This window comes from Phoca vitulina, unplaced genomic scaffold (genome assembly GCF_004348235.1).
Source record: "Phoca vitulina isolate PV1807 unplaced genomic scaffold, GSC_HSeal_1.0 scaffold14, whole genome shotgun sequence".
NCBI lineage: Eukaryota > Metazoa > Chordata > Mammalia > Carnivora > Phocidae > Phoca > Phoca vitulina.
This window is the reverse complement of record NW_022589717.1, coordinates 19,149,308-19,161,356: the sequence shown is the minus strand read 5'-3', so window position 1 is coordinate 19,161,356 and position 12,049 is coordinate 19,149,308. Positions and strand designations below refer to the sequence as shown.

General features: G+C 38.0%; 1 protein-coding gene across 8 annotated transcripts in view; it reads left to right on the top strand.

Moving 5' to 3' along the window:
- Positions 1-12,049, top strand: part of INPP4B (inositol polyphosphate-4-phosphatase type II B) — a 797,414-nt gene that overhangs the window by 720,290 nt on the left and 65,075 nt on the right. For all 8 annotated transcript variants that reach the window (XM_032412907.1, XM_032412905.1, XM_032412906.1 and 5 more), the window contains one exon: positions 4,119-4,216. In XM_032412907.1, coding sequence (XP_032268798.1) covers positions 4,119-4,216 — 98 coding nt within the window. The remainder of the gene's footprint in view (positions 1-4,118; positions 4,217-12,049) is intronic.

Genomic DNA, 12,049 nt, shown 5'->3' with positions numbered 1-12,049 from the left:
TTAGCACATCTTTTCATAATAACCTGCTTAGTCAAACAACAGACGATTGTACACAGTCCCGTGAGTTACTGTCAAAAACACTTCTTTGTATCTTACATGGTTGAATTGTAGAGATTATTGAAAATGTGAATAAGACTTAAAGTTCATAAAATACATTTTTAAGAGATTCTGGAGAAAGAAGTTGCTATCCTGCCGTGAGGCCTGGCTGGAGAAGTTCCCCGATGGGAAGAACTTTTGGAGAGTTTGATAGTCTTCCATATTTAAAATGCTTCTTGTCCATAATTCACTCTCCAAATGTGTCCTTCCCCCATAGGTATCAGTTAAAAAGCGCCTAGCATATTCTTTGCCATGACTTGATAAGTATGTGTTAAACCTGTACCGATGTCTTTTACTAAATTAAAAATGCCACTACATTTATGTCCTCCTGAATTTCAGTGACGGTCAAGGTTCCTGTTTTTATCTATTCTCTTGCAGTGGTTTTTCCTTCTCTCCCTCTTTATTTCCTGGACAGCATAGATTTTCATAATTCTCACTTGTCAGTTACAAAATCAGGTGGCACCTTTATATTGCATTTTTAATTTCAAATTGTGTAGAAGCCATAAATCTCTTTTCTTATAGTATGCATAAATCAGAATATAATTTTATTCACTGTGTTGTACAAGGATTGAGCACTTTTCCACATCAATACCTAAAGTGAGATTATAGTCCAGTCATCTGAATATATGTGCCTCACAGCAAGTCCAATGGTTGAGGTAAATGATATTTAGGAACATAAATTGTTCAATTTGGAGGAAAAAAAAAACAGCACAGTACTTTCAGTTAATTGCCTCTTCTTTGATATACTAGATTACAGAGTGTTTTGGGTTTGAATTAATAAGTTAAGGCCTGTGAGTGTGGTCTTGAGAGAGACATGAGAGTCCCCATTTACAGACTTTTCAAGGAAAAGTTAGCATTGTAGTTACCATTGTATTTTCAAGCCCTCTAAACTAGGTTAGATTGCATCATTTATGTCATCGTGACTATTTCAGTTGTTAGTCGCTTTATTTTAAAAAGTCCCTTCCCATGGGGCGCCTGGGTGGCTCAGTCAGTTAAGCGTCTGACTCTTGATTTCAGCTCAGGTCATGATCTCAGGGTTGTGGGACTGAGCCCTGCGTCAGGCTCCATGCTTAGCGTGGAGCCTACTTAAGTTTCTCTCTCTCTCTCCCTCTCCTTCTGCCCCTCCCCCCACTCGCACTCTCTCTCTCTCAAAAAAAAATGAATGAATAAATAAATAAATATAAAAAACAAAAGGTCCCTTCCTTTCCATTTCTCTTCTCTCTCTGGCATATTTTATCTATGTGTGTCTGTGTGTGCATGCACACACACACATATATACTTTTTTTCATATCTGGAAGCTGTAAAGACACTTAAGACTTGAAAAGGAGACAAAATGGCAAAGTGGAAAAAAATTCAAAGAGAAGCAGGAAGGCTGGCACTCTGATATCAGCCAACTACTGATCTGAGTAAATCACTTCCTCTCTGTTCTCTGAACCTTATTTCTCTGATTCTGAATTTTGAGCTTTATCAGGCAACATCTATAAGTTAGGTATGCTATGTAATCCAGTTGTAATATTTTACTACATATTTACCCATTGCCAAAATGTATGTTATGCGTATCCATTCTTAATTATGTACTAATTACTCTGAGTTACCATAACAAAATACCTCAGACTAGGTGGCTTAAACAACAGAAATGTATAGCTCATAGTACCAGAGGCTGAGAATTCCAAGGTCAAAGTTCTAGCCAATTTGGTTTCTGGTGAGAGCTCTCTTTGAGTTTTTCTCTGTGTGCTCACTTGACTTCTTTTTTGTGTACACAGAGAGAGTGAGCTCTCTGGTGTTTCTTTTTACAAGGACACACTAATCCTACTGCATTAGGGCCCCACTCTCATGACCTTTAATTACTTCCTTAGAGGCTCCATCTCCAAACACAGCCACTGGAGGTTGGCGCTTCAAAATGTGATTTTAGGGGGGAGGACACAAACATTTAGTCCATAACAGTGACATTACTCCAGCAAGGATGATATTTTTAAAATACCTTTTGATTATAATCTCTGAAAAAGTTTTAAGAGTATATTTCAGAGTTTAGAGAAGCTGTCCTGTAGATTTTCCTGGGTCTATATTCCTATTCTCCAAGTTTAACTCAGTGTAAATATTGAACACTGACCTTGCACCAGGCACTACTCTGTCTAGCTGTGGGACACAGGGAGCACGCAGTGTAACAAGATGAATGGACATGATCCCTGTCCTAAAAAAAGCTTACCATCCCATAAAGAAGCCAGATCAACAAATAATACATTACAGTTTGACTCATGCAATAGGCAAAGATGTGGAAGGGGCAGGAATAATGGAGGAAAGGAAGTGATTCACAAATGGGAGAGGAATTCATCAGGGAGATTTCATGGAGTAGATGAGCCTCTCATAAAGCCTGAAGGATGAATTGATCAAGCAGACAAAGAAGATAAGACATTCTAGTTAGAGGGAAGATAGCATGTGGAAAGTCCCAAAGGCATCAATATGCTGCTGGTGAGGGAGAAGAGGGTAACTACATTCCCACAAGGGTTTTTGGAAGCCTTTGTGGAGAAGTTAGATGTGAAACTAAGGAGATTAGACTTTGTCATTACAGGGAGAGAAGAAGCAGTGAAGTTTAGTAAGCTGATAGGAAGAAAGGCATTAGAATCACTTCTCCAACATTTCATTTATTGCACATGCAGCTCCTGGCACATAGTCAATGTTAAATAAATATTTGTTGAATGAATGAATGATCTGACCATGGTGTAGAGGGTAGACTGGAAGGGAAGGAGACTGAAGGCACAGTGCTGGGGTATTTGGGAGGCTCTATATCCAGTCTAGAGTGGATATAATTAAACGCCTAATATATAATGACAGTGTTAAAGAAAAAGAAGGAAAGTCTGCCAGACATGTGAAAAGATCAATGAATAGTGAATGGGGTGGCGAAAAGAGAAGAAATCCAAAAGAGTGCCTAGATTTTAACCTGAGTTAATAGAAGAATACTGGGGACATGTTTAATTCTAAACAAAAGGAGGAGGTGGTTTCAGTTTGGGCTTATGTTGCATTTGAAATGGGGTGGGATAATTCACACTGAAATTTTCAGCTGGTATCTAGAAATACAGATTTGGATGGCGATACATATTGGAAGCCATTTACGTATGATCCTTTTATAGAGGCACAACTTGGCCGTAAGTTTAAATCTGGAAAATGCTTAAAGAAAACACAAGGTCAGTGATACCCAGGTAGAGAGTTTTGTGGTGAAGGGGCAGAAGAGCACCAATACAGAGGCTGTCAGCCTTCATGGTGTGGACAGAAAATAAATGTTGGGGGTGCCTGGGTGGCTCAGTCGGTTAAATGTCTGACTCTTGATTTTGGCTCAGGTCATGACCCTCAGGGGCATGAGATTGAACCCCGCATTGGGCTCCGTGCTAGGTGTGGAGCCTGCTTGAGATTCTCTCTCTCCTTCTCTCTCTGCCCCTCCCCTGTCTCTCTCTCTCTCTCTCTGTCTGTCTCTTTCTCTCTCTCCCTCCCTCTCTAAAAAAAAACAAAAAAAAGTAGAGAAAGAAGTGTTGACAGAAGTAAACCACTCTCTAGGGATTGTAGGGGTCTACATGTGCCTACAGCAACTGACAGTGGACACAAGACTGTATGCAGCCAAGTGTCCGCTTTTGATGTTCTGGACCCTCCTCCAGCTGTCATGGGTGAAGAGGATTCGAGGAATGAAAAAGAAGAGGCAGGGTTTCTTGCACTGTAGAAATAACAACCCTGCAGGGGTGGGGAAACTCACATTAACTACATATCAACTATGCGTAAGCACAGGAGCTGGTGTTACAGATTTGGTTTTTCATCCAGTTTGCATTTGATGATTGTGAAAATAGTTTGGTGTGTGAAAAGGGATTGGTGGGATCAGGGCCCGTGGAGACTGGAATGTGTTTAAATAACCACTGTGCAATGTAGCTTAAAAAAAAAGACTCCTTTAGGAAACTCTTGCCATCTACCTAAAAAGGAGAGGTTGCTTTCAGGAGCTTCTTTAGAACCCCTAATTGTGTTCTTTGTTCTGTTTTTAGGTTTGGCGATGTCTCTTTGCAGGAAAGTATTAATCAGGAAAATTTTGAACTTCTAAAAGAATATTACACGACATTTATGGAAAAGATGCCGCCTGATTGTAAGTATGCCAGTTTCAGAAAGCGACAATAATAATTTCTTGATTATAAATTCTCAGGACAGGTCAGACATGGAGGTCAGTGGGAGAAAGACGCACGGGGTAAGGATGGGAGAGCAACTCTGAGATTATCTGAACCAAGGAGACTGATTGCCGAGGTGGCATGGCTGACACCTGTCTTTACTGCCTTGATTGCGCTCTTGATGTCCTGCTGCTCATGCTAGGACATTAATTTCAGTGCCACTGAAAATACCAAAAATCTAAAAATAAGGAACTTATAATTAGAAATCTCAATTGAGTCCAGTAAAAATTTTATATAATTCTTAACCGTGTAAAAGACTTTAATAAGTATTTTAACTTTCTGATTTAGAATCTGTATCAGATAGATTGCACATATACAAGGAGAAAATCGGATAGAATACAAGTTGATACAGCTAATAAAAAGTAATATGGACGAAGGGATAATTTATTGAATATAGTGGTTGTGATATTTATATGAAACTGTTAAGGCATCCAATCCTATAGAAAGGTATTTTACACTTCGGAAGTTTTGTTTTTTTTTTTGGTCATTGTTCAGTTCTTTTTTCCACAAAATTAAGCACATAACATTTGAGCAGTTCAAAACCAGAGAATCAAAAATATGTTTGGAGTTCATTGATAAGTAGTATAAATATGTTGAAATATTGAGATATTTACAATGATAAGAAACTTGGTTTTAATAAAGTAGGAAATATTTTAATATTTTTAACCAAAAGCTGTAATAAAAGTCTACCTGTCATCTACTCACTGGCAATTTGTTCACTGATCTGAACTTAATCTGAAATACCTTCGGTGGCAGAGTGTTTAGGACTTTTCATAAACCAATGAATCTTGCATCAAAATATTACAACGGTATATGCAAGTTCAAGTGTGGATAGTTAGAAAAATTCACCTGCGGGTTTTTTTTTTCTGCCTGCGGTTTTTATATTATTTTATTTCACATAAAATATTATTTTTATGCCAAAATGAAATTAAGTGCAGGGAGACTTCTTGGCAGCCAGCGTGCTTGTGAATTCTAAATTTAATTACTGAAAAAGTTAATAATATAAACAAAACTATTCTGCATTAGTAACTAATGAAAAGTTTCATTTTAACTTGGATGTGGTAGATAATTTTTTTACAAGTGACCTAAAATTTGGCTGGAAGTAATTCTCAGAATTCTTATAAACAACTCAATTTCTACCAGTCCTTTCAAGGTATGGTCACGGGACCAGCAGAATCAACATCATCTGGGAACCTGGTAGCAATGCAAATTCTCAGGCCTCTCTGCAGATCTATTGAGTTTGCCCTGTAGTCTGTGTTTTAATAAACCTTCCACATGATTTCTAATCCATGCTAATTTTTGTGAACCAATGATATGCCATCGTTATTCAAATTATATATTATATTTAAAAGTAGGTTGTTGGCAAAGTCTGTGAAGGACTTCAGTATTATATATTAAACAATTATGTCACCTTAAAAAGAAATATGTATAAGTCATGAGTTATTGCCTGAGATATGAAAATCTTTACATTCAAAAAAAAAAAAAAACTCCCTACATTCAAGTCACTTAAACTCTTCCTAAGAACAAAAGTTTAAAAAACCTGAAAACATTAGACCTCATATAATATCCTGCTAATTAAATACAACTAAGTGTGTTTACAACTTGTAAATATATTTCATCCTTGAAAATAGAGTAGACTTTTGCATCAAACCAATTGTATTTCGTTAGTTGGACAGTTGTCTTAACACACTGAGTTTTTCCTGATACTTTGTTTCCTATTATGTCAACATATTTTTGAGACAACACTGTCATAGGCTTGGCACAGAATTTTGTGATATTACTTTGGTTGTTTTCCATAACGAAAGTCCAAACCTGATCTGTGTTATTATACTGACATATGTAGGGTTATACCTCATGCATAAATATTGTAACCCAAAGCATCATTTGAGTTGCACTGCATTCAAGGAAGAAACTATAAAGCTTTATTAACAGTGTGAATAGAGGTTAAACTATTTGTAAAGGAGGAAAAAATTACCATGCTGGTTCATATCCATAATCCATATAATCTATTATGTTTCTTTCAAAGTGAAATCAAGGGATAATTTGTGTCAATGTTAAGAGGATAAATTAATCCTCTAAACTCATGACTTTCACTTATTAATCCATTTTGGATGTGCTGTCCATTAATTTACTAACCCTGTTTTTTTTTATGATATGAATTAAATAGTTGAAATCTACATGTTTTTGAAGTAAAAAACTTTCCCTTTCTTCCCAAAAGAATTTGTTTTTTTACCTTAAGGGATGTCCCCTACTTTTGTGATATTGGGATTGAATGAATAAATCCATTTCAGCTGATTTGAGAAAACATACATGATAGGAGACTATCCATAAGTATAAGGAAAGAAGGATTAAAGAACCCACAAAAAATGGGAAATTGTTAGAGATTAGGGGTCATCAAACATTGCCGTAGTTAAATGAGAAGGATTTCAGCCAGGACAAGGTAAACAAGAATTAACAAATGTGATGAAGAGAAAAAGATTCAAGAGAAGCTGTTGGATTTGGTGGTTATGAGCATTGATGACATTCCATGGAGTCGTTTACATAAAAACATGGAATGGAACCACATCAAAGTCATTTAAGAAGAGAACTCGTATTGTATAAGCAGACAGCCAGAGCGAAAGCCACCCTCCCAGGAAAGTTTACAGTGACTTACAAAGAATGAAAATGCTGAAATCAGTAGAATCAAAGAAGAGGGTTTTTCTCCTTTGTTTCTTTTTAGTTTCATTTTCCAAGAGAAATGAAAATTTTAAAGATGTTGAAATTACAGGACAGTCACGAGGGGCTAAGGATCTGCTCTGCACCCTGCCTAGATGTTCTACAGATGGGCGCATGGATCTAGCCAGAACACCCATGAGGGGCCCCAAGAAAGAGCAGAGGACTATGCCTCCCATATGATACAGAGATAGAACTTGACTCAAGAGGAAAGAAGGATCATTCTGGCTTTTAGGAAAAGAAATCTGCCATGCCTGGCTGAAGCCCCTGTAACACCTGAAATCCAGTACAAGGTCACAGATAATTCTTTAAGATTGGTGTTCTGAATATATAAGGTTTGGAAAGAGGCCAAAGTGTAGTTTAGGCCTGCTGGTCCACCACTGTCTGTCCGGTCTTTCTGGTCCTTTCTGGTAGTAGCTTCAGAGGAAAATGCCTCGAAAAGAGTTTTTTCACAAGCACTATACTCACTTTAGAAATCAGATTAGTCATGGTTTTCCCTGATATCCTGTCAAATTCTTTTAACATCATTATTAAAACATAATTCTTTAACTACAATTTGTAAAAGTTGCGCATGAGTGTCAAGCACTCTGACGTTTAGTTTTGCTGAGCTAAGACTTAGTTAACAGAGTGCAATTTATTTAAACCAAAATATTTCTGTGTCCTTTGAGCTTGTATTTTCAGTTAATATTTTACATTTTTTAGTATTTTTATTTATCTTACCTCTCATTTAAAAAAAATAGACCAAGGGAGCAAAGCTGGTTCAGTGAAGGATAAAATTAGAAAGAACATTATAATATTAAAACTCAAAATAATGTGAAATATAAAAGTAACAGGACTCCATTAGGACAAGAAAACATTCATATGAGAAGATTTCCCAGAAGTAGGTGAAAAAGAAAAGCTTAACTATGAATACAGTGTTGAATATCTAAAATCAGATTTTGTTAAGTCAGAAAATGAATCAACTCACCCTTCGTATCTAATACTTTGTCTTTTAAGAATATTGCCATATAGGGGCGCCTGGGTGGCTCAGTTGGTTAAGCGACTGCCTTCGGCTCAGGTCATGATCCTGGAGTCCCGGGATCGAGTCCCACATCGGGCTCCCTGCTCGGCAGGGGGTCTGCTTCTCCCTCTGCCCTCTTCCCTCTCGTGCTCTCTGTCTCTCGTTCTCTCTCTCTCAAATAAATAAATAAAATCTTTAAAAAAAAAAAAAAAAGAATATTGCCATATAGCCATTGAAAATTCAACAAGAGTTTTCAAACATAAGACAGAACTCTAGTAAATCTATAATTTCTTCTAGAACAAGTATATGGTAATAGTTTCCTGAGTAAAATTATTGGATTTTGTTTCTCTAAAAAATGAAAAAACAAAACAAAAACAAAACAAACAGCTACCAAAGTATCATTCATAATTGTACTTTATGTAAAATAAAATTACAAATGGATACACATCAGACTATTGCTAAGAAACAGACAACCAGCTACAATATTTACGACACATACTGTGCTCTGGAAGAAATCAGTACTAGGTCTTGGCAGACTTCTTTAGCTGATCACACTGTTGGACTTCCCGTATGGTTCAATACCATAGAGCGTGGGCGGGCAGTGGCTGGCTCACAGGCTAACAGGTTACCTTGTGTTACGAATGGATAAAATCACAGAGGAGCAGCATATAAATCAGTCCTTGGAATATTGAGCATATGTCAGAGAGAAGAATCGCACCACATTTGCTCTGTTTATTAATGAAAATTAAGGCTACTTAAATGGATATTTCCTTTAGTTAGTAATTATATTATGAACTCTGGTTGCAGACCAGAAAATATGTGATGTGATCAATACAGATAGCATCAACTGTGTGTGCCACATGGATGGGCAATGCTCCATAAGCAAAATAGGGTGCATCTGAATATCAGTCCACTTACTGTTTATTTACTTAAAATTGGAGGCCACGTGTGTTGACACTTGCAACATGGCTCACTGCTGCCACAAGTTTAAATGTGCTGCCTTTAGTTTTTCAGAACAAGTGGTGGGTGTTTCTGGCCCCTGCTTTTCAGAGCCCTCTATCCTTAGACTACCGTCCATCCTGAGCCTGGCTTGCCAGACCTCAGCAGGCTCTGGAAATAATCTGAACTTATGAAATGAGAAATGAGGTAAGGCAGATATCTCAAAAGACATTAACAAACATATGCACAGACATGGAGTTGCGCACACACACACACACACACACACTGTCACACTCATGCACACACCCCACTAAATGCCTTCCAACAATCTGAGGTTTTTTTCATTTGACAGAGGGACTTTCTGATACAGGTTAAATATTTCCCAGGTTTTTAAGTAAACTTCTGGGTCACCTGGGTGGCTCAGTCACTTAAGTGGCTGACTCTGGATTTCAGCTCAGATCATGATCTCAGGGTCCTGGGATCGAGCCGCACATTGGGCTCCATGCTCAGCGGGGAGTCTGCTTCAGGATTCTTTCTCTCACCCTGCCCCTCCCCCTGCTTGCTTGCTTTCTCTCTCTTTCAAATAAATAATCTTAAAAAAATAAATTTCTAAATTAACTTTTTCCCCACATATAACAATACTAGATCTCTTCTGAATGATTTACATTAATATATATGATATTAATATTATATATATACACATATATATACACTCTTTCTGAACATTAGGACAGCCTCTCAACATTTACAGAACAGTGACACAGAGGTTCATCTGTGGGTGAAAAAAATATTGTAAGACCCTCCCCCCCATCACCTTTCTCCCTCCTCCCAATATATCTTTTCTCTCTGCTTCCTTTTTACTGTCCATAAACTTTAGGGATGAGGTCCGGAAATGCAAGAAGAAAGAGATTTACCATCACACAGGGTCAGGCAGAGAAGGGTATCTGAATTAGACATGTTATGCTAGCCTAGGCTGTACTTCAGTAAAACAAAACATAATAACCCCCAAATCCTTAGTAGCCATATCAGTCCTAGCCTAGTCAGGAAAACACATTTGAGGAATTTGCTGCAGAGCATTGATGATTGACATTTATAAAGGGGGGGGGAGGAGAAATTAACCAGGGATCAACATAGCCACCCCGAGTTTAGCAATAGCAGGAAGCTGCTACTAGCCCAGGTGTTAAAGGGACTTAGGTCAGGGGCACCTGGGTGGCTCAATTGGTTAAGCATCTGCCTTCAGCTTAGGTCATGATCCCGGGGTCCTGGGATCGAGCCCCACATCAGGCTCCCCCTGTTCTGCGAGGAGCCTGCTTCTCCCTCTGCTTCTGCCACTCCCCCTGCTTGTGCTCTCTCTCTCTCTCTGTGTCAAATAAATAAATAAATAAAATCTTTTAAAAAGTGTGTGGGGGGGTACTTAGGCCAGATGTAGTGTCACCAGGGAACAATAACTAGGGCCACCCAGCTGTATCTTGGTTCTTGAGTGGGGGCTATCCAGTAGAAGCTGGGACCATGGACAGAGCAGTTGCCCCCTGGGAACTGAAGCCATGGGGAAGCCACGGATGGCCGCTTAAGAAGCAGAGAGATCAGGGGAGAAATGAACTGGTTTCTGTCTCCCTCCTTCCTTTAATCTCCCTCTTAATCCTCACGGTCCAGACTTAATCATGAGTCAGTGGGCAGCAAGCAGCCTGGGGAACAAGGGTTTCCTGTGATAAAGAGCCAAAGGAGAAAAGGTACAGAGAGATACGAGAACAAATCAGCAGTTGAGCTGACCAGCGCAGTCTGCCCCTCTGCCCCTCAGCACCTCTTCCTACCTTTTACCCATGCAAGAATAATTTCAAACAATCTGTATCTGGACGTGGGGTTAACAGTTTGTGTTTTAACAAGCCCTCCAGATGATTGTGCTGTACAGTAAGATTTGAAAACCACTAGGTTAGACTTGTAAGATGTTATAGATTAGCTATCAAATTGTAAATTTGTGTTTTGTGTTTCATTTATACTCTAGACTTGAGTGTAAAAGAAAGTGAAATTCCCAGAATATTGAAATGTTGTATCTTTTATTTATTGTTATTTAACAAACATTTATTGACCTAAGCGAAATGTGTGTATAAAGCAACTCAGCTGTAATCATGATTCTGGTCAATGTGAGATTACTTTGGTTTATTATGCCAGGCTAAATTAATGTGTCTAAGTTTCTCAAGTACAAGGAATAATCTGACTATTATAGATTTTTGGCATTTCCAACAAACATGAAGATAAAAGAAGATACAGGTTCTTAAGTTAACACATGAATGTTCTTCCAACAGAAACTATAAATTACTGCATAATTAATTTACTACTAATAATTTTCTGTTTTGCAGACATCTAATTTGATACCATGTACATGTCTAGATATACAAATGAAAAATCCAGTTACTTATCCAAATATTTTACTTATTTTCTTTCAAACATAATGTGTATTTGGAAACATTCAGATGGCTGAGGAAATTTTCGCCTATTACCCATATGTTTGGCATTGCATAGACATTAAAGATGAGGAAAAGGTATTGGCAGTATAGGAGAAATTATTTTATAATGCAGGACTACCTTAAGGTTGGAAATGTTCCAGAAAGAACAGATAAGAGTGGAATTTAAAAATTACTAGCTGTCTCCAATTTTTCTCTACCCATTTTTGTTTTTGTCCAGATCCACTCCAGCCTTTGGTCTACATAACTTTACTGACATTGGTTTTGTCAGGGTTTCTGTATTGTTAAAGCTAATGTTCAATTCTCTGTCCTCATCCTACTTGATCTAGTAATAGATTTGACATCGTTATTTTTTCTGTCTTTCATCACTTGCTTCCAGGCCACCACACTTTTCTGTGATTGCTTCTACTCTCTGGCTGCTACTTTTCAACCTCCATTCCTCATTATCTTTCTGACCTCCAAATGTTGGAGTGTCCCAGGATTTAGTCTATGGATATCTACTTTGCTGTTCTTGAATAATCTCGTTGCTTTATATACCATCATTTATTATTGACCTCTGCACCTACATCACCAGCCCATCTCTCTTCCCAGGTCTCATATATCCTGCTCATCACCTCAAACTTTGTTCCTGATATGCCCTT